The sequence below is a fragment of the Mandrillus leucophaeus genome, unplaced genomic scaffold (genome assembly GCF_000951045.1).
Source record: "Mandrillus leucophaeus isolate KB7577 unplaced genomic scaffold, Mleu.le_1.0 Scaffold309, whole genome shotgun sequence".
Classification (NCBI taxonomy): domain Eukaryota; kingdom Metazoa; phylum Chordata; class Mammalia; order Primates; family Cercopithecidae; genus Mandrillus; species Mandrillus leucophaeus.
Genome location: NW_012103243.1, coordinates 3,155,603 through 3,179,902, shown reverse-complemented (window position 1 = coordinate 3,179,902; position 24,300 = coordinate 3,155,603). Strand labels below are relative to the sequence as shown.

The window sequence follows — 24,300 nt, the reverse complement described above, 5'->3', positions numbered from 1 at the left end:
TTTTGAGATGGAGGCTTGCTCTTGTTACCCAGGCTAGAGTGCAGTGGCATGATCTCGGCTCACTGAGACCTCCGCCTCCTGGGTTCAAGTGATTCTCCTACCTCAGCCTCCTGAGTAGCTGGGATTACAGGCACCCACCACCACGTCCAGCTAATTTTTGTACTTTTAGTAAAGACAGAGTTTAGCCATGTTGGGCAGGCTGGTCTCAAACTCCTGACCTCAGGTGATCCACCCGCCTCAGCCTCCCAAAGTGCTGGGATTACAGGCGTGAGCCACCGCATCCAGCCCATAATTGAATATTCTCATAATTTAAACAGTCTTATTAAGTGCCAAGGTTTTGGGTCTTATATTTAACTTTCTTCCACTTAACTAAAAGACTTAACTACTTCACAGTTCTAAAATCATTAGGTTACATACACAAAAGAAAAGTTAATCCTAAAAAAGGAGGCTGCAAGTGTTTTAATTCATTCATAGCAAAGTAGAAATATTTTAAGTCCATGTAAATTGAGTTATGGGATGGAGTAGAGGGTAGAAACTTAGAGCCAATTAAGAGTTTTGTGCTATGCATATTTTTAGTCAACGAATCAATAAATATTTATCAAGTGCCAATGATACAGATCCAAAACAGAATATAAGGTGTGACTAACATATAGTATAACTCACCCTTAGTCAACCATGTCCTGTGTCCTGCACATCAAACCTTAATCACACCCATATACACATGGAAACATAGTTTACATTATAAATGGAAACATAACATTAGATTCTTTCTACCACATTTTATTGTGCTTTTGCATGTATCCTAATCACTTAATGGTGCTACCATTTTAAGATGGGTATTTTACCCATCAATACCCAGTAATGAGTATTTTAAAAATGAAACCTCCATAATTTTGGTTGGTGGATGATATAATCTTAAAAATTGGACTCTCTAAAATTTATTAGAACGATAAATACATCTTCAAGCAGTATCTTTAGCAATAAATATTTACACATGCCTGGCAATTCTTTTCCAAAGCTTATACCCTAAACATAGAAACAGTTTATCCATGTTCTTTATAGATTCCTTTCATTGCTAGAAAAGTCTAAATGCTTCTGAGAAAACTACAAAAAGCTAAGTCAATGAGCAATTTTTGATATGTTCTCCTAACTGAATGTTTTTATTTAAAAAAATGTTTCAGGGCAAATAGTAAATATTGGTTTCTATGGCTTAGATTTCTGTTTCTTATGTGAATACATATACTTAAAGACTCTTCTATTACATCATCTTCTTTATGTAGTTTTTTTTTAGAGTTTAATATCTCCTGCCTCCAGTTGATAGGAAGAAAATTATAGATTTTTTTTTCTATTTGATATCATTACAATAGAGATCATTTGAAAAACGTAACTGAGGCCCCCAAACTTGAGCAAAGTCCTCCTTCAATGGGTAATTATTTAATCTGTCATGTTAAAAATAAACAAGCAGACCTGAAGATTTTCCATATTAAACAAAGACAATTTTTTTCCAAAATACATTCATTCATTTAATTGTTAAAATACCATTCTGTTCTTTTAAACTAAGTTGTCTGGCAAGATCCATAAATATATTTAAGCCACTTATATAGGTCAGCTAATATGGGTTATGCTTTTTAAAGCACCATCTGACTAAGCACATTCTGCATTTTGCTAACAAAGTTACAGTACATAATAATATTTTAATCAACCAAAAAGAACAATAATAGATCTGACTGTTGGGCTGATAATCGTCTTATCACACCCTGTGAAACCTAGCTCTAATATTTGACAGAGCCTCCATTACTTGGCAACCCATTCTAAAAAAGGCCAACAATGGAGAGGGAATGAAGTGGAGTGTGCAGTACCTCCGTATCTACATAAAAGAGATTAGAGGCGACAGCATTCCATTTTACAGCTCAATCATATTGTGTTAGCATGAGCTTATCCGAGCGCGGACGAAATTGAAAGAGAAATAAAAAAGAGTCAGGCAGATAGGAACCAGAAAAGCGAGGCATGAGCAATTTCCAAGGATATAAAAGGATGCTAATGGCTGGGCCCTGTCATTCTTAAAAAGGGCTATTAGGGCACCATCATCTGTTCTTGTGCCCTTATGCTCCTCCAACTAAAGTCAAGCATTTTCTAAAGCCCTTGTGATCTTTTTTCTTCTAGAGATAAAGTATGGTCATGTTTCATAACAACACACTTTCCCATTTATATGATTTATTAATGTAAGTCAACTAATTCTATTTACTGATAAAAAAAAAACCCATTCCATATGTATTTTCTTCAATATCTTCTTTTGTTGTATTCTTCACTTTTTTAAAAAGAAAGTGCGCAAAAGTACATTCGAAGCAGCACAGAAAAACTACTCATTTTAGATGATAAACTTCATTTTAAAAATATATATGTATGTGTACGGGTGTAATTACACAAACTGAGAACAGCATAAAGACAACAGGGGCTTGAATTTTAGTGTATTAAAAAATGACCTCACTTTAACATAAGCTTTACAGAAACAAAGAGTTTTAAAGTTAAGACCAAGACAGATGAAATTTCAGCTCTGATTTGGCTTTAATTCCAGCTATGAACCCAGTTATCAGGATTCATTCATGTTATTAAGAACATGATTTTACTTTTATTGAGGCAGAAATGTGACTTTAATCTTTACTTTCTCCAGCCTTTACTTCCCTGTCTCTCAGGCCATATAGCTGTAGTGTGGTCCTCTACTGACCAACCTCCTGAACTCAGGGTAAGGCAGCACACTTTGATATCAGAACACCCTCTCCTTCTACCTCAAGCACTGTATGGCACAGGTATTGTTAAAAAAATAAATAAATAAATAAATAAATTTCTGCTAACTCTTGTTTTGCTAATCCCTTTCTGAAAAGCCAAGATATTCCTTGCAATCATTTAAAACACCCTCAGGGTATCACGAAAATCAGAGCTGTGAATCACCACTCCACAGTGAACTCTTCTGACATTTGCTATAGAGAGAGAATAACGTCAGTCCCCACCAATTCTAAGCCTCAGCTTAAGACTGAACCCATAATCGTACAGTACTTGTTTCCACCACTGGAAATGGTGTTACTCATAGTTATTTAAAGTTGCTATCTTTACAAAAGTCACTAGAGCCCCTTTACTGTGACAAGTCCCTTTGTAAGTTGCCATTTCTACTTGGATGCACAGTCGGACTTGCATATTTATCACTGACTTTCCTTACTAGAAAATTCAAAAGAAATTGTTGACTTTTATTGGTCTTCATTATGTTTTATCTGTATGATATCAAAATATTGGCTTTACAAATCTCTTATTTCAAGTGGAACTTGAGCAGAACTCTCTGAAATAATGGGTGGTTTGGAACCATAGCGACACAGTTTTCCACGCTGTTGTTAATAACAATATTATCATCATTATCATTTTGAAATAGGTTTTTTAAATGCAATCAACTGGAGACTGAAATATCTTGATTCTACTCCAGCAAGCCACTCTGAAGGTACTGGATACGGCTGTGAATTTGTGCTAGTGTTTTTTACCTCTCTCTGCCTCAGATCTCCCTATCTTTGAATTGAGATACCTGATTCGTGGGTTAGAACAGTGGTTTTCAATTTGGGGAGGAGCGTCAGGCTGGTGCAATTTTACCTCCTGGAAGACATATGGCAGTGTATGAAGACAGTTTTGTTTCTCACAATTCAGGGGTGCTACTGGCATCTAGTGGGTACAGGCCATGGGTGCCGCTAAACCTTCTGCAACGAACAGGGCAGCTCCTCATGACAAAGAATTATCTAGTCCCAAATATCAATAGTGCCAAGGCTGAGAAACCCTGGGTGAAAATAATGATATTTAAAATGTGTGTATACATATATCATAATGATATATTAATATAAATGATATATATCAATCATCTAAAAAAGTGTCTATGGACAGACACTTCAACGAATGTTAGTCTTGTTTCTTTTGTCTTTAAACCCTTCAATAATGCTTTCCTTACAAATAAGCTTTCATACACTGTTGAAGTAAATTCTGGCTGTTCCCACTGCCAAAGTCAACAATTGTCTTATATCTTGCAGTAAATCCTTTCTTTTTATTTTTCTAAAAGTCATACAGATGTGATTACAATCCAACAGCAATATCAAATATCCACACGATCAAATTCTTATTCTTCTTTTAGATGTAGTAATCCTTGTGTAGGTGTCTTCTAAAGAATACACAAGTTCATCAATTTAACTAGTTTTGACTTAATTTGGGGGGCTTTATTAGCAAACAGTGTAAGACAAAGTAGCTGGTATAATACAGAGTGATGTTTAAATTAGTTTACAATTTGCTTGGCCTCATCTAGAACTGCAACGAACAAAGCCATTCAGAAATGTCAGCTGTGTTCCTAACCACTGTAACAAATTGTCGCCTGAACGCTGCACACCTAATGACTTCAAATTAGCTTCACTGCGATATCGCCTGACAGTTCGTTACGACTGTTAGCAACATAGCTGGCGTATCATGACCAATAAATTGGTTTCAGTGTGGGCTGGGAAAGGGACTTCCATCAATTTGATTAAAGAAATTACTGTAGCATTCAAAGCATAAAGACAAACTAGTTTAAGGAGACAGAAATAAGTTAACTGTACCAGAAAAACATTGCTCATCATTTGAAAACTTGTTTACAAACTATGTGAAAATTAAACTCCAAACAAATAAAAAATAATTCAAGTAGAATACTAAAATTGTCAAAACTTACAAGCATGTATACATTTTTTCGTATTACAGGATGGGTCAAGAAAAAAGAAGAGAAATATTTTTAAATGCTATCTTTAAATTACCATATAGGAAAAGTTACCATGTCCAATTAATATTTATTTTCACAATTTGTCTGTAAAGTTAAGATAAATATCTGATTGTAAACCAAAGCAAAGCTTGTGAATATGGCTAGCAATAGAATATAACTAGCCACTATGAACAAAACTAGTGATTCTTAGTTGGGAAAGTAGTACAGTAGGCTATCGCTGACAAAAACATTTTTTAAAGTGAAAAGAGAAAGTAGAAATATTTGCTAGGAAAAAGGTAGGAATTTTGACAAAGCATAAAGAAATATTTTAAATTTATATTCTCATTAGCTTACACTGGCAGTAGTACCTGTACATATGAAAAACTAACAAGAACTCAAGGTGGTACCAATATAAAAAATATACAATCGAAGGGATTCTATTAGGATATGCAAAGCTCTAAATTATGATTAAAAATAAACGTAAAGGTTTTTTTAAGTCCAAATGAGAAAACTTTGAATTTGCCCAATTATATATGCAACCTTTTCTTTTCTTTTTTTTTTTTTTGTTTCAGAAAATGTACCTGGAATGTGCTTCGCCCATCCAATGATAACCACCAACTCTCGGTCGGCCAAGTCACACAGTGTAGTGAGGGCTTTGATGTCACTGTCGGGGACAGTAGGGTCAGGCATGGCATAGATCTTCTCCGGTTCAGCCACCAACAAATGTGAGACAATCTTGTTATCTGCAGGATCAGACCAGAGCACTACAAGATCACTAGTAGTATCATCCCTCTTTTATAAACCTTAGAGTATTTTGTGTTTTGAAAAACAACCCAAATACCCTACAATAAACTCTAAATATGCCAATTATGGCTCAATAGGTATATATTAAACAGTGTGCAGGAAAACTCATAGCAAGACATATGCCACCGCAGTCATGACAGAATGTAGTCTTTTTTTTTTTTTTTTCTTCTTTGCTCTACCTGCTTTTGCTGGAATGAAACGTCTGTCCTGTAGTGAAAATTTGTATAGCAAACAGATAAGACAAGTTGGATGCTTTCTGGGTTTGTGCTTTGGTTCTTAAGTGGGATTTGGTGAAATAGATTAAATGGTATAAAACAGCTTAAAATAAAACCCCCAGTAAACCACTGAAATATAGATCATAACACAGGAGGCAAAGAACTACTAATGCCCACAGTCATAATGGGCATGAAAGTCATTAATTGTCTTAATTCCTTTAAAGAAGAGTAAAGGTCAGAGCCCTTCTGCCTTGGTGAATTACTGACTATATAACTCTATCTCCGTGGGATGCATTAAATAGGAATTTCTTTTTTTCTCCCCCTCCCCACACACCCAGCCAATCTTCCAAATACAGCTAATATGTTTCCATAAAAATACTCCTCCTTAAATGTTACAGTCATTTTCTCTTCTGTATGTCAAATTCTTTAATCCTCTATTTTCATCACTTGTCCTTAGTTCATTCTCTGGTTCAGATTTATCTGTCTGAAATTTGTGATATATGTTTTAAAAATCCTTCAAAAAATAAACACTAGAGACAAATGGAAAGCATCACATCAAATGTGTTTTATTGCTCAGGGGCATGTGAGAGTTTATGGAAGGGGCTGTAAAGTCTTGGTAACAGAATGATTTTTCTTGTTGGCCCTGTTTTCAATTTCTATATGTAGCTTAAGATTTTATACTTTCTCCTAAGTGAGGAGAAACAAACGGGTAAGAATAAACCCACATATTTAAATGTTCTATGTACTATTACTGTAGAAAACCAGGACTTTAAATGAGGTTCTTGTGAACACAGCCAAAGTTCCCAATGTGTTTACCAGACTATTTGCCTCTAAGTTTTTAACTTTTTTAACCCAATATAAAAAGACTTCACGTAACTTAGAATTAAATATAGCATTCTTTTTATCTCCTTTCGTGAAAGATTGAGGTTTGTCCAAGCTATAATTAGCACTTTTTCCAACAAAATATTTAAACATTTATGAGTATGGCTCACATATTAATTAAGCTTATTTCAAATAGACAACAGATAATATTCAATCATCATCAAATTGAGTAGGCAGATTTGGGAGGAAATATTCCCAAATACTATGTAGACTAGAAAAGAATTAAAAAATTAAATAGAGATTAATTTTTTTAATTCTTAATTTGGATTTTTGTTTGTATATGCTACAGAAACAACACCCTGTGTTTTTAGTTATGCTTGGAAAAGTTTCAACTTTCATTGCTCTGACAATGCAACAAAACCTGTCAGCAACCACTAAATTCTCAGGATTAGAAGAAAATACAATAGTAAAGAGCATAAAAATATATCCAAAGGTAATCATGACTCTAGTTTTTCTTAGTACAGGGAACATAGCACTCGCTTTATCCAAGTCAATGGATACTTGACATGAGAGGTCAGAGAAATTTGGTTGAAGCTTAGAAATTCCCATCATTCAGAAAATGGAATAGCCAGCAGCACTGTTTCTAGGTAAATCTTATTTAATGTTTCCCTAATTAGAATCAATAGAACCCAATTTTCATTCTCGGGCCTTTGTAGTACACAATCAGTCAGGGTCCAGAAATCTCCCCAGCCACTTTCTCAGCAAAGCTCAGGCACAGTCTCTTGACACTTATCTGACAGGATCTGAAAATTAAGTTTTATAAATGTTTGTTACAAAAACACACTAATTGGATGGACTAAGGAAAATTAACACAGAGGCCTTTAGATAATGAGTAATGATTTATTAGGAGTCCTCTTTATCTCAGACAAATGGAGCTCACTGAAATTGCTGTAATCTTCTTAAAGGTACTTGACAAGCCACTTCCCAATTTCTCAGGTTTACGAAGAAAACCATAGATGTTTCTCTATCACTTCAACTTACACATGGGCTGGTGCTCATTTTTCTGTCAGTAGAGGCAATTATCAATGGTTTCAGTCAATGTTTGTATAAAATAAATGAGAAGCGGGCAGTCTGTATATTAGTGAATTCAGGAAAACTAAACCTCTAATGAAATTAAGCATTAGTGTTTATTGCATTTTATTGTATTATCAGAGAGTTTTTTATTATAATGTGCAAAATCTGCTTAATGTAGTCCTCGATTGTATTTGCAGAATGCCAAACAGCTTATGCAGGCTGAGGAGAAGATGCCAGATTGGACAATTGAAGGTATAATCAACATAATGTTTTTTGGAAAGGCAAAAGGAAACTATGCCATATGTTCACTTAAGCTTTAATTTTATGTAAAACTGGTTGTTTTTCCTTTGACATAGCTAAAATGTCCTTTCATTTACAGTTCAGGGTCTGTTTTATTTATTTAACATATTCCCATATGCTCACGCATGTATGATGCACAGCAGTGACCCCTCCTGGAGAATCTGAATTAGAAGTGGACACCTTTGCTTCCCTTGAAGGCAGATCAAAAATTACCCATGTCTTTCCTAGAACTGCTACAGATGCATTTTCTTCTGGTGAGTGCTGGTTGTGTCTTCTTAGACAAATACAGCTAAATTTGAAAACTATTTCCACCAAAGCACTCCTCCGTGCCCAGTAGGATCCCTATTCATAAACATCTGAAAACGCTAGTTCTGTTGCACTACAACTACTAACTGATTTTCAGAAAATGGGATACAGTGATTGCCTCAATCTATATTCCAACTCTTTTTAGTTAATGGCAAAAAGCAGGGGGCTTGCATTTCAGCAATGTACCAGTCATCCTTTCAAATTGCAGCTTGGCTCCATAAAACCATGAGCTCTTTAAAAACAATGCATACCGTACATAAGGGCACCTCAGATGGAACCAGCAACTTATGCTTGTTATTAGCAGTGCCCATTCTTGTTTTAATCTATTGCTAGCTAGTGTGTTAACCTTCTATAGCTCCAAATTAATGAGGCCCCTAATGTATTTTCATTGGGAGGTTGAGCAGTCAAACTCATTTAGTTAGCGAAAACTACAAAAATCACTTTCTTGTGAAATCTGAATCTAACAGCTCCAATGAACTAATGATCACAGTATGATCCATTTTATGTACCTCTGCAAATAAAGATAACCAGTAAATGTAAAATTCACACTATATAAGCTATGCATTAATATGCTTATGCTTCCACAAAATGACTAGGTTAAAAAAGGCTGGAGAGAGAAAACCACAGATATCTCTAAAAGAAAAAAACAAGATAATAAGTGAGTTCCTGTCGCTCCTCACAGACAATCCTTGGGAATAGAGCCACCGTTCTCCAACAAAGAGAAGTCTCCTTGGAGTCAGTAGGGATGGGCATGCCAAAGCTGATGTACATAGAGCCAACTGGGAGGATTTCATGTTCTGGGAAGCCAGGCACATCTGCTGTACTTACATGGCTTTTTGGCTGGCTGAACCAGCTGAGGGTTCAGGTATGGGCTGTTCTCCGCATCTATTCTGCGCTTGTACTTCTGCCGACCTCCACGTACTCTGTCAAGACGCACCCCTGTGAGCAAAGACAGGCAGCAGCTTACTATTAAGGTAGCTATGTTTGAGACCAATCAAATACATAGACAGTATCCCCCAAGGGCACATAGTTGACAAACAGTAGAATGCTGAATGAACCAGGAGTACTCAAATAATGTAAATAAGTGGTGGCTAAATCAAAATTGCCAGAGATTGAAAACCAAATCTACAAGTAGATGACAGATCCAAAAGACATTTATGCAAAGCCACCAAGGTCACTATTTGCACATCAAAGAAAAGGCAAATTTCCATGTAGATTAATACAAAGAAGCCGCTATTTGGTGCTAGTATAGTTTCTTATATTAAAGACACTGGCATTTAGTATCCTCTTCATCAGTCAGCCCTGAAAGCTCAATGTGTAGCACTGAGTAGACCAAGAGCTATCCAACTTTCCTCCAGTCTGCCAGAGGCCTCAGTGTGGACCTGTGGAATTGAGCTGAATAAAGAGCACCTATGTGCTGGGGAGGAAGGAGGCTGGAATTACACTACACAAGATTCAGTCCTGAGAGACACAAAAATTGTTCCATATCAAAATGTCAATATGTCGCTGAAGGGGAGTGTTATTTACATTTTGGCACAAATTTGTATTTCCTCTCATATGTGAGAAAACTGAGAGCAGGTTTGGGCTGAACACAGGATAGAAAGAGGAGCTTCCCGGCCAGGTGCGGTGGCTCATGCCTGTAATACCAGCACTTTGGGAGGCTGAGGCGGGTGGATTACCTGAGGTCGGGAGTTCAAGACCAGCCTGACCAACATGGAGAAACCCCATCTGAACTAAAAATACAAAATTAGCCGAGTGTGGTGGTGCATGCCTGTAATCTCAGCTATTCAGGAGTCTGAGGCAGGATAGTTGCTTGAACCTGGGAGGCGGAGGTTGCAGTGAGCTGAGACTGCGCCACTGCACTCCAGCCTGGGTGACAGAGTGAAACTCTGTGAAAGGAAGAAAGGAAGAAAGGAAGAAAGAGAAGGGAAGGGAAGGGAAGGGAAGGGAAGGGAAGGGAAGGGAAGAGAAGGAGATTGAAGGAGAGGAGAGGAAGAGGGAGGGAGGGAGAAACGGAGGGAGGAAGGGAGGAAGGAAGGAAGGAAGGAAGGAAGGAAGGAAGGAAGGAAGGAAGGAAGGAAGGAAGGAAGGAAGAAAGGAAGGAAGGAAAAGAAGAGCTTCCCAAAGAATTTGGAATGCTTGGATATCAAAGGAAGGGTATGTTAATAGGAGAGAGCTAAAGGGTGAAGTTGGAAAGTGGGCAAAAGTAAACTGGGAGGAATAGAACTTTTGCCAAATAGTGATTGGTTGGGTCAAGATTCAAAGGGGATTTTCTGGCAGTGGATTTAAAAGATTAAGGAAAAAGCCAAGGGAATGAATGGGATTGCAAATATAGGAAAATTTCAATAATATCAGGAAGTGATAGGGAAGAGCTTGTTAATCCAGGTTCCAGCCTGTAATTGTAAAGTTTAGCACAGGACCATATAAATCCCTACCAAATATAGGGATGATTACTTGGGAGCAGAAGTGAGGAGACACTCTTTTGCAGTATTACGTTGTACCTTAATTGATGTAACAATGTAAAATTATCTATTAAGAAGTTCAATCATGTAATTAATAGTACATATTTTGACATTTCTCAAACTGTTTAGGAAATAGATCTGGTTTAACAGCATCATCAGTATTACTATTTTATTTAAGCCCTCTCAGAGCCATTAGTAGGCGATGGGCTCTGTAAAACTCTAAGAGGAAGCTACATAGCACATGCAATGTTTTGCAAACCAATTGAACCAGAGCTCCCGTTTTTTTGGAATACTGATTAATGTCATGCAGAATACGTGAGCTGTGGGTTATCTGAGTTACATGAAACTATTTGGGAAAAGCAGATCTATTTCTATGTGAATATTTACAGTGAATATATTACTCAAATATTAAAGATTATTAGGAAAACAATTTTTAATATTATCTTAATAATACTACTTTAAGAATTGGTTATCTTTTAGCAGAACACACAAATAGTTGGTTATAGATAAAGCCTGAATTGTCATATTGAAACCTCAGAATATAGTATAAATAAAATCAGGAGACAACTTTGAGAAAAGTTAAATAGGTTAAACAAACAAATATCAAAAACCAAAGAAGTTAGGTAAGGTTATTAAGCGTTCACTGAAAATTGCCATGCATGTTGGTCACATAGAAGTTATATTTCTTTATTGCTGCTTTTAAAGCACTTCATGCCTACAGCAGATATGTTCCTTTGTTCATCTAATTCCTAATATTCTATTTTTATTGCATCTATATTTAATAAAGTTGAACGCCTTCTACTTCTCTCCACTTTCATCATGATTTATTTTTTTTTTTTCATCTCTTTCTCTTCAAACTTTTCTTCAGAATATTTTCCCAGTTGAAGGTGACCACATTTTATCTGGTCATCGAAGATACATTCAAACCTGTTTCATTACAAGAATTTTGAAAATTCAAAATCTTACTAGAAAATCAAAAGCATATGACACGAATTATATCCTCACATGTTTGTCATCCAATTCCAACCCAATGAGAACATTTAATCTGATATTATTAGAAGTGTGAAGAGAAGGCAGGGAGAGAGAGAAAAAAAGAATGACAGGCAAAAGCTAAAGAGAGAGGGAACATTTTGTGTACATCTCTAAAATTGTTAGAGCCAAGAAAGCTGACAGAATAAATCTTGATTGGGTTTGTAGACTCCCTAAATTTGCTTTTCATGCTTGTCAAGGAATGTATTCACCATTAGCAATATGTCCTCATCTATTGAACAAATCACTACATATTCTCCAACCCAGAAGTCAGAGCTAGTGAATTTGTGACAATGGAGTTTTGTCCATCATAAAGATCTGTGGGAAGAGACCACGGCGGAGTGACTTGATTCAAAATCCTGGTGGAAAACAATTCGGACATACAGTTATATCACTTTAAAACTATCAAGTAGTTTAGCCAACGGGGCTAAGACTACAGAAGAAGTGCAACAGTGAAAACTAGCTATTACACATTATGAAGAAAAAAATACACATCATCGATTGACAGGGTTTTTATTATGTATTATGGATTATTAGGCTGAGGCGGGTGGATCACTTGAGGTCAGGAGTTCGAGACCAGCCTGGCCAACATGGCGAGACCTCATCTCTACTAAAAATACAAAATTTAGCTGGGTGTAGTGGCGGGCGCCTGTAATCCCAAGTACTCAGGAGACTGAGGTAGGAGAATTGCTTAAACCTAAGAGGCAGAGGTTCCAGTGAACCAAGATCATACCATTGCACTCCAACCTGGGCAACAAGAGCGAAACTCCATCTCAAAAAACGAACAAACAAACAAACAAGCAAACATAAAACAAACAAAAAGTATTATCAAATACATTCCATTACTATGCATTTCTCTTTCAACTTCAAAAGGTGACTATAGAAAAATTCATAGTACCTATTTCATGCCTCACAAATCTAAGGGAGTGCTCTCTTATGTCCCCCACATCCCTTCCGGGGTGTGTGTAGATCAGTAACTATCAATCCATTCACTCATACATTTGCCTCATCCTTCCCATCTATCCATTCATTCATCCTAGCTATACACCTATCCAGTGAAAAACCTTTCACATAAGTCCTGATTTTACACTTTATTTCCTAAAATAAAGACTAATTAGATAATGCATTCTTTTATGATTTGTAATTTTATTTATATGATACTAGAAACAAGATTAGTTATTGATACTCATAAAAACAGATTACATAATTATATAGTAAAAATTGATAGGGACTCCACATGCAGTATTATTCTCATCAAGTTTAGATAGCGATTAATGGTCAATATATTTTAAAGGATCATAATAACTGATACTTGTGATTTTTCATTCCCTGTCAAAATCAGGCAAATATTTCCAACTTCAATTTTTTCAATTCAAGTAGAAAACATTTATACTGTTTTTAACTCATTTTCAAAATCTGGAAAAATCTGTTTTTTATGCATTGTCTAGTGGGATGATGATCTTATTATTAGTATCATTTGGTTTAGCTGACTTCACGCTTGGTGAAGTGTTTGAACCAAAATCCTAGTAACAGACAGATGCAACTACTTCCACATCATACTGAAAGTAATCATCAATTTATTTAGTTACATTGGGAGGAAAACACTACCCAGTAAAACCAGTTTTTCTCCCCAGGACAATCATATAAAAACCTATACACAAGGGACATAGCTCTAAAAGTTAAAACCGTCCAAAATATGTATTCAAACATGTGGACAAAGCCTCTTTAATTGTGCAACTTTGAAAAAAGGTTTATTCATGTAAATCATAATACATGCACTTAAATTCAATAATGTTATTTTGAATGGTCAGATAAAACAATACTGTATAGACATCATGAAGTTATCTGTATATTTTCAACATAATTTTATTTTTAATGATTTTTCCAGAAAAATGAATTTTTAAAAACTAAAGACACCAATACAATTAAAGCACCATGTCATAAATGAGGCAGGATCTCAGAAAATCAAACATTAAATTATAAAAAGCACCTCTCATAATTTTTAGAAAAGTCGATGGAAAACAAACTCTGGATAATTAGGATACTGCATTTCTTATTAAAAAGCAAATTTTATAGTGATAAAAGGTACATTGCAAAGGACAGAAATATTTAACCGAAAAGTAATGTTATGAAGTTTAAAATATTCTGAGTCAAAAACATTGAATGACGATTCTATCTCTATCACCATTCCCTGGACATAGACTTAAGTCATGATTTCTCATTAGTAGAAATAAATGCAAATAATACGTTGAGTTAAAAATAAACACAAATTGAATAAAAAATGAGGAAAGGCCAGAGAAAGAGAAATGTAATACAAATTACCAAATAAGATTATTTTTATGTAATTGTTTATAACTATCCTTAATTTTAGTAACTTTGTTATATGCTCTGGCCTAAAATGTTTAGCCTGGCATACATCAAAATGAAGGATAACTAATAATTAATCGTTAAATCCCTATGAGCTTGGTCCGTTGTCTGCAATCATGATTTTGTGAAGATTAAAGTTTCCCTTATTAATGTTTTCAACTGCAATAACATAATGCTTTATCTTAAGTCCTTCATCTTAAATATTATGCAAAGAATATGTCAAAGCAAATAAAGCATAGTTTGCAAGTCAGAATGGTTCAGTTCTTTGGCTCTTTCCATAACTATTTCTGCAAACTTTGATGAGTCTCTTAACTCATTTGCTTTGCCAAATATAAGATGGATATAAACAGCATATCCTCCATGATGTTTTCCTCTGATAATCCAATAACATTATATTATCGTTATTACACGAATGCACTTAAAAATATTTTATAAATCTTAAAATACCAAGATCATTTATTGAACATCTATCTGCATAGAGTGTTACAATCTATCCCATCTCAATTCTGTAGGTAAACAGATTTGAGATATGATGGAATGATAAAATAACTTTAAGGATAACAGCCAAATGATAATACTATTTGATGTCTAAGTGATTTATAGAAGTATCTAGTATCACATTTTATTTCCTGCCCACTCCTGTCACTAATAATATCATTTAGATTGTGATTATTTTAGAAGAGACACAGAAACAAATCAAAATTCTATTTTTTAAAAAAGATGCTTTTCCTGAGTTTAGCTGTAAGTACACAATACAAAATTAAACAGAGAACTTATAACTATCTAATTAAACTAATACATTTAAAATATTCAAACTAACCATTTTAGCAGAAACAAACAACAATAATACTTATGATTAGAACCTGGGAAATCCAGATTTGTCAGAAACAAACAACAATGTAATCCAAATATTTCCACTAAAGGTGGCAAAGCCTGTCTCTGTATACCTTTTCAATCTTAAACACAAACAATTTCTGTTTGTACTCCACTTGAAAACCACTTTTGAAGAAGTTTAAAAATAAGATTCATCCCAGGAAATAAAATACTCACAATGTTCAATGTTTGACAGGATTGAAAGTTAATTAAGGCAATTAGATTTTCTATTCACGTGTAGACTGCCATTATCTATTTTTTAAACAGAAGATTTTATTAGTTGGCATTACCTACCTAACGGAATGTTTCACATTGTTTCTTCTTTCAAATACTGCATTTGCCTATTTTGCCACAAGGGAATTACAAATCTTATACATTGTCAGAATTTACAAAATTGAGAAAGCAAGAGTAGGGCAAGGAGGAAAAAAAGTGCTGTGAGGCAAATAAACACCAATAGAAGTAAAACAGTTCAGCCCAAGGTCTTCTTAGGTCAGCTAATTTTGAGACTACATGCTATGCCCAAATGCAAATTTTTATAGTATTCTGTAGTCCAAAGTCAAAAGTATTTTTCACATCTTTAATAGCACAAAGTCAGAGGCATTTCACAGGATATAAAAAATCTTCCCTTCAGAGAATTACACAAGGATACTCTAGCCTACCTTCCCAATTTAAAGATAACACATTTATTATGTTGTTCTCAAATAAAAGTTTGCTGAAAAGCATTAATTATATAGACCCCTGGAATACTTAAGAAAAATGCAAATATTCATATTAAAGTAATAATAATTTTGAAAAGACAGCTAATGAATACTACAATAAGTAAACTGTTGTGTTAAATAAATGTTATCAAACATAGATTGCAATTGAGTATTGGGAGCAGACTGGAAAGGCAGGACTTCTGAAACAATAAGGTAAAGGGGACAGGAAGTTTTTCCTGCACTACATGTCTTCCGGATACAGTAGTTCACTTTGTTGCCCAAAGCCACCTCCCTCCTTCCCTTGGGAAAGAGAAATATCCAACAACGCCCTTCAATTCTCCTGATATTTCTATGAGGGAATCGTCATAAACAGAGAAAACACCCCTAGAGGAGTGACAGGAAAAGAAGCAAAGGCAGATTAGCAGTATCAGACACAGCCGTGGCAATTTTAGTGCCAGCCTCTGATGGGGTTCTCCTTCGGGACAATATCCTGAGAGAGTGTACCAGTTTAACCTAGAGTAGCTGTGCATATTCACAGGCTTCTCAGTAAGAGGAGTAGTGACAATTATTTGTATATTCACACGTATACTCCAAGGAGGATCTAAGCATATTAAATTCTTGAGGATCATATAAGATAATTAAAGAAACCAACCAGTATATTGCTTCTTCTCAAAATAGGTTATGATATTGTTAAATATAGTTCATTATTTAGCCTCTTTCTTTCTACTTCAACAGTCTTTAACTCATCATACCTACGCCTCTCTATCAAGCAATGTCTTCGTTGCTAAATGAATTAATCAATTTGTGCATGAAGTATCCTGGGACAAACCAAAATAGTGGCCAGTGACTAGCAGTCATTGGTTATGGAGAACTTATCACGTGCTAGGTAATGGCTTAATGACTTAATGCATATTAACACATTTAATCCTTATAGCAATCCTATGAGGGAGGTGCTATTATCATCCCATTTTACAGATGAGAAAACCAGAACTAGTAAGAGGCAGAAACAGGAACGAAAGGGGGAGAATGGCTGCAGAACTCACGTTCTTAAGCACTGTAGTTAAACTGCTTCTCTGCCATCAAAGTCTGTTTTTGGAAAAGAGCATTTGGTATATATTCCAAAAGCAGAAACACAGGCAGATGAAAACCAATTATGGAGGTAAACAATACCTGCATCATGATATGGGGCACATAGAAAAGGTAGGCACGATGATGAACTAGCAGGAGGAAAAAATAATGAACACTTACTCAAAAGGCCTAGTTTATTTTGTATCTATCACTTTATAACGTAATTTCACCTTTAAAAGTTTACAGCTATGAGACTGTGAACAAATCAAAAGTGATAAAAAGATTCCATTCCTCTTTTTTTCCACTGAGGCAGGGACTGAGTGATATTAATTTCCCTGCTCCTGGTCTTCACTGCAAATTAGACAAGGTGTGTTTTTCAAGGGCCAGGGAGGCAGAGCCACCTTCCAGTTGAATTTTACAGTTCAGGAGGGAATCCCATAGAGTCAATTTTCTACTAAACTCCCCCAGCCAATGATTACATTTACTTTTGCTAGAATATCATGACCACAATTCAGAAACTTTGGAAACTGCTTGGCTGCGTGTAGAAACATTATAATGTCTGATGATATAAGAGAAAAATCACACGGAGAGAAAATGCATATCCATTAGGCTGACTTTTTTTTTTTTTTTTTTTTTTAACAGAGTCCTCAGTCACTAAAAGAGATAAAAGCCATGACTCACATTAAAGCTTCCTTGCTCTACAGATGAATTAACAATTAGCAAGGGGAAGTCTTTCGTTTTGGTCTCCTGATAGCTATCTGGACTATTAAACATGTGAGGCTTGCATAGGAAATTACAAAGGCTTCCCTCCATTTCAGATTCAAGTTGCATCCAAAATACAGTTGTGGATTCCTGTGCATAGGACACAACCCCAAAGAAGTCTCTTCTTCTATTTTTTCCCCTCCACAATGTGATTGACTGCTCTTGGCTGGTTCTGGGGATCATGTGCTAAATTTATAATCTGCATTGGAGCTGAGATTGCAATGACAGAAATCAGAAATAATCATAAACAAAATATTTAACAGGAGAAATGTTGTTCTACCAGGGGTAAAGTTGCTTCATCTGAAGCATGGAGCCCTAATCTATGACACATACAAGTACAAATTATGTCATCTGCAACAGGTGACAAGTTTTAATTGAATGTCTTCTGTCTGCAATTCTGACAAAAGGTGAATGGAAATAAATGAGTCTGGCAAGACAGCCCTGAGCCTTACAATACCCAATATCTCATTATTTTTAAACAGCTATCTATAAACTGATGCTGACAAGCCTTGAACCTTTTATTTCTGCTCAAGAGGAGGTGGCTGTGAAGGGGGAAAAAAAGAAAGAAAGAAAAGGGGCATCCAGAACATTACATTAAACATGCAATACCTACCATTATCACTTCCCCAATGTAATTAAAGGAAATCTCCTATTCAAAAGGCACTATTTCTTACTTCGCTTGATGTCAGAGGGAGAGAGAGAGAGAACGAGAATGGGAGGATGCTTGGTTTGCATTCGCTAAACATAGGGATTTTCTTTAAAGAAAAAAGGAAAATCTTCCCTTTCCTTCTTTTTGCCTGTTAAAAATTTCAAAAACTATTGAAAAAATATACTACTTTGGTTCATGCCTATCTAAACCATATTTTACCTTGTTATTGTTTAAGATGGGTAAATCTTCTCTTTTTCCTTTTCAATATTGCTTTCTCATATGAATAAAGTTATGAAATCATGGGTAAAGACATGAAATGGGATTGTATATCAACATCAGGAAAAGTGATTCTACTAATTCACAATTAAATGTGACACTGGCAGCAATAAGTTTAACCCAATAATAATAGTAATAACAGTGCACAGCACCCCATGGGGATGCTCTGTATAAACAGAAGCACAAATATTATTTATGCAAAATTCAATGCCCCGTAAAATGAATTAAATATGAAATCAACCAAGCAGGTTTACAAGTTGCTGGGTTGAGAGCCCACAGTCACTTTGGTTCATTTGATGGAAATGAATATAGTGGAATATAGTAGAGTCTAATGATCAAAAAAGCAGACATGGATTTAAAATATAGATTTTTTTTTTTTTTTTTTTAGGAAAGGAAATAGATGACAGAGAAAGGTGCCATATGAGCCTGGAGGGCATTTGGTTTCAGCATATGTGAATCTAGATCATATGGGCAACTTAGGAAGAGCCTATGAAGCTCAGAGAGGAGGTTATGAAAATTCTAATAGGGGAAAACTTTATCTCCCGGCCAAAGTGCTAGTAATTCACTAAAGACAATAAAATGTATTACCAGACTCGAGCAGAAATCCTGAGTGTCAATTATAAGATACCAAAGAGAGGCATGATGTTTGCTAATATTTCTCTGGCGATCATTATAATTTGGCAAAGTTGAAATTCAAAATAAAGTAAATCTAGTATAAAGAATATGGTATATGTTCCTAGATCATGTGTAAAGAGAATTATACCTCTTTAGGAAAAAAATGTTTCCTCTTGGGAAAAGATTAGTTCAATAGAGATTAAATGTAAATACAATACAAGCGAGAGATTTATTGTTACACTGTGACACTTCTTATTTCTTGTGCATTGGTAGCAATAAGTTTAACACAGTCATGGTGGTAATAACAGTGCATAGCACCCCCATGGGAATGTTCTGTGTAAAAGAAGCCCCAAATATTATTTATTCAGCATGCAATACCCTGTAAAAAATAACTAAATATAAAATTAAGCAAGTCACAGTCACTCTGTTTATTCAATAGAGAGAAATAAAGTGGAGTCTAATGACTCCATTGTAAGTCTGAGTAGAATAAACAAGAAGTAATGAAGGAACATGAAAAAGGAGTTAGAAGGGTGCTCTAAAATGGGTTGATTCACAGTCTGATATGAAATCAAGAGAATAGAGTGGTTTCCATCCCCTTCTCGACCAACTCTGTATACCATTATTGAACCCCATTCATCTACCAACTGTGTTCTTAAATATTCACGAGGAAAGTTAGTAAAGAAAAAGAAAAAACAGCAGAGATTATGAGAGACAAATTTAAGCTCTGTAGAAATTCAGAAATTGAGAAGAAAAGCCCACAGTTGCACGTAGCCCCCTGAGGGAACATTTTCAAGTCAATTAATGTAGAGTTTTTCTCTCCTAGAGTTGACAATTCAACTCTTGAGGAATGTAAGATCTTATGGGAAAAAACTGAGGTAACAGAATTATGAATAGTGGTGAAAATAAGAAATCTACATATATATAAGTGATATATATTCATTAAAATGAAGACAAATATGAAAATACTATAGATGACAGACACACTACATAAATAATGTTTCCTGTTCATTTCCATTTAGCATCTTTTGATCTCTTGTATGTTTTCAGAATCTCAATTCTGTCTGATTTCAGTAAGACGACTATAAATTCTGTTTGCTTTGATGTACACAATATGCATATAAAAGGCATTATATTTGGACATCTGGATTACAAGCTAAATATTCAATGTTATTTTTATTTTGCTACTCTGAGCAACTAGGTCTTAATATGGAGCCACTCCAGATTCATGTTAAATTGCTATATCATGTTAAAGGTTTGGAGGAGTATTACACATATGTGTACGCAGTTACATGTCCATCTAAACATACCAAAATTTTTTGTCAAATAAATTAACAATTGGGAAAGTATATACTCTGAGGGCCAATGAGGAACTAGTACAGGTGAAGTATTGTGGTAGGGTGAAGTCCATAGCCTGTATTTTTGTTCTTAAATTAGACTGAGTGAAACATGTGTGAAAATATAGAAAACACCAATGATACATCCAGACACCAAACATACAGAGTCTTGGCTGAAAAAAGTTTGTATTTGTATCAAGTCATGAATTTCCTGACAGACTTCCCTGTGTATTGTTATTATATGAGGGGTTGTAGGAAGGGCAATTGCCAGTCTAGTAACATGATCCTCAATACAAGAATGCATCTTTAAATTTCAGTGAGTGCCAAGAAAAGAAACAAATACACTTCCATTCACAAGGCAGCTCAAGGCTAGATGTCGAGAGTGGAGACTCCAAATGTCACTGCCTCATATAGAAGGAGGCACAATTCCCCATGAAAATTTTCTTGCATTTTCCAAACCTAAATTTCTTAGTCTTTTCTGTCAACTGTCTCCCTTTATGTTTTTGGAACATAGACAGGCCTAACTGCAAACATCAAGATATTTCATTTGTTACATATATTCAGCTTAATTCCATAAAAATTTGAGAGCAGAGTGCATAGTGAAAATTACATACTAATTGAAAAAGCTTCAAAGGATCAAAACACAATCAAATGATTTTGGTGTATGTTGCAAGTGTCTATACATCACCATTAGCCATGCGGTATGCATCACACACCTGCTATACAGTAGGCACTCAAAAATACTGAGTAAGTGAATAAATAAATGTACAACATGCTTTATAGTCATGCACTAATCAGATTTTTGTTTTTCTTTTGGTAATTCTAAAACTAGAATGTACACACACAAATACGAATCTCTTGTCGATTTTTTTCAGTAATTCTTGATTGGCATGTCTTTTTAAAGAATCAGTGTACAGTAACTTAAGAAGCAATAGAAAACTTGAAGGTAACAACATATCATGAAGCATTGAAGGAAAAAAAGGAATTGGCTGAAAGGTAGACTCTCAGAGTTTTATTTTTAAACTATTCATCATGGACAACATAAAACAGCATTTGATTTGCTGGGAAAACCTCAGTTAGATATTAAGAAGAACGGACTCTGAAAGAATTATATTTAGATACTGAATATTGAACAAGAAAGATCATAGGTTGCTATACTTGGGAAATTTGACAAATGAAGAAAACCATTCCCTGCCTGAGACATTTTTATTGCTCTCCTGCCTGGAAGCAGATGAATGAGTCTGATCACATGTTCAGCTCTCTTCCAGTTCTAAAAGTCTATGAATGAAATGGTGTACTTAAAAAAATGGAATTGACCCACAGATTCGGAGTCCGACAACTGCCTTGGCAGTTGGAAACATCAACATACTTCATATCTTAAATCAGGGAAGACTGGAGCCAAATGGATAGCATTAATGAACCAGAAGAGCAGAAGGCTTTCTGGCACAGGTTTTAGCGTTCCCCTCACACTGACCTTGGCCAAATGCATTTCCTTTTGTTCTTGATGATAATAAAGCAAATAAAGTGCCCATGTTTGAAAAATGCTTCTAGCTTATTATTGCATTAGGAAAAGATCAATGTCTGTTGCACATCACAGTGGAAACTGAAGTATGGGAAATCATATACAGCTTCAGATTTGCAGACATTTACAACATATAGACTAAAGTAAGCTGAAGAGGATATGACTAAATAACATATTTTGAAAGCAACCAATGAATAGATAATGAATGACTATTCTGTTATTCAGCTGAATTCCATCTAACGCCTTAAAAATCAAAAGGCATTCGGCTAAAGATGACCAGATTTAATTAAGTATGCCACAATGGCGAAACCTAATGTTTCATCTCAACATCTACAGTCACCCTTTGGGTAGAAATCACATTATGTATAGATATATATGTATATCTCTGTGTATATGTATATATATGCATACATGTACATATATCCACACACATATGGATACATACATAGAGATAAACATAAAAACACAAACACAATCCTAAACCAGTAAAACATTATCAAATTTCTTTATTTTTCTGATAATGATTTGGCCCAGCCACATGATTCTGTGAGAATTGTTTTCACAAGTTTCCCTCCCAAAAGAACGCACGTTCTACTAGTTTATATTAGCATTTACATCAAGTCACAAATTCAGACAACTACAGGGACTACCTACACAAAGTGAGTGAATGAAATGGACTGTGTTTAAAAATAATAAAGAGAGAGACAGAGATAGGAAAAAAAAAAAAAAAAACAATGGGCGTGAACTGTGGTGAACCCAAGAGCATTTACCCCTAAAGGCCACAGCCACTGCTCAATGCCAATCAGATATTTATTGCCTTATGGGAGTGGGGTGGACAATCTTGAATGTGAGTCCAGTGTTATCAGAGTTTCCACTCCGAAAAGAATCTGGATTTTTCTATAAAATCATCCGATGTTTAAGTGTTTCCCAAAAACGTTTGCTAATTGTGTGACCCTCAGGCCACCCGTTTCTAATCTTTGGTGTCTATACCAAAGTTACACAGCGGCTAAATGTTAGACGTTTCCTGATAGAAGTCAAGTTTGACAATTGGCTGGTTAAATTAGTTACATTGTAAGTTGGTCACTATGTAGAACTTACTCTTCTATTAATTTAGGCCCTCCATTATATCTGCATAGATTAAATTACCTAACTACTTAAATTGTTCTATAGGCTACATCTTGAAATCCTGATTTTAAAATGTCATTTTGTAGGGCTTTAGGTGTAATAATAACGTATAAAATACATGTGTTTTCATTAAAAATAATTTCAAACAAGAGTAAAAATTTAATCATCCACATCCAGACCTAACGCGTGTTAGTTAAGAATGCTGACCTGTTTTGGTCCAAAAACCCCTCCTAAAGAATTTCTTGCTAAGCTCTGGTCTCCACTGGTAGTTATAGCAAATGGCAGCAAAGGATCTCTTTAAATTCATCCATTTTGTTTACTAAATGTTTTCATGCTCTGAAGGAATGCCTTTTTGTCATGTGAAATCTGTTGGAAACTGCACGTCAATTCTTTTTTTTTTCTTTTTTTTCTCTTTTTTTGAGATGGAGTCTCGCTCTGTCACCCAGGCTGGAGTGCAGTGGCGTGATTTCAGCTCACTGCAGCCTCTGCTCCCAGGTTCCAGCAATTCTCTTGCCTCAGCTTCCCAGGTAGCTGGGGTTACAGGAATCATGCCACTATGCCCGGCTAATTTTTGTATTTTTAGTAGAGATGGGGTTTCGCCATGTTGGCCAGGCTGGTCTCCAACTCCTGACCTCAGGTGATCTGCTCGCCTTGACCTCCCAAAGTGGTCAATTCTTAAAGTACAACTGGTAATCTCCATTTTCACTCAGATTACACCAAGTTCATCATCACTGATAATCAGCTGACAAAAAATTTTTATTCTGTTGGCCTGGACCCTTTTTCTCTAATTTCTTGATTGTATGAAAGAGAAAGTCTTTGAAGTGGCAAAAGATGAAAAGGATCCTAAATGCTTTTCGGAACAATCCTAGGAGGAATTTGGTTTTAACAGTGCTTTCTTAGGGTTTGTCAATCCTAGAGTACAAAGGAGTGGAAGAAACTGCTAGAATAAAAAACCTGAAGAGGTGGGAGAATGGAAGAATGGCCAGGAAAGACTTCATGAGAAAGGGGGAAGGGAAGGGAATTAAAAAGACTCTTGAGTGTTTGAGGAAAAAAACTGTAAATGTGAAAGAAGGCAGTAAAAATCATTTTCTATCAACTTTCAAGAGTATGCAGGCATATTATGAAGAACTGTCCATATGCCAAATAGCATATTACACAGAAAATGAATGAATCTTTAAACAGGACAGGACACATACTGGATGGCCAGCAATACAACCTAGACCACCAGAATTAGTATCATTGCAGC

General features: G+C 35.4%; 1 protein-coding gene across 15 annotated transcripts in view; it reads right to left on the bottom strand.

Annotated features, from left to right (window-relative positions):
- The window catches only part of ESRRG (estrogen-related receptor gamma), a 683,317-nt gene that overhangs the window by 54,807 nt on the left and 604,210 nt on the right, over positions 1-24,300 (bottom strand). For 14 of the 15 annotated variants that reach the window (XM_011987382.1, XM_011987390.1, XM_011987394.1 and 11 more), the window contains 2 exons: positions 9,103-9,213; positions 5,335-5,496 (listed from right to left, as the gene is read on the bottom strand). In XM_011987382.1, the coding sequence (XP_011842772.1) occupies positions 5,335-5,496; positions 9,103-9,213 (273 nt within the window). Of the gene's footprint in view, positions 1-5,334; positions 5,518-9,102; positions 9,214-24,300 lie in introns of all 15 variants that reach the window. The other variant, XM_011987380.1, reaches the window with a different exon arrangement.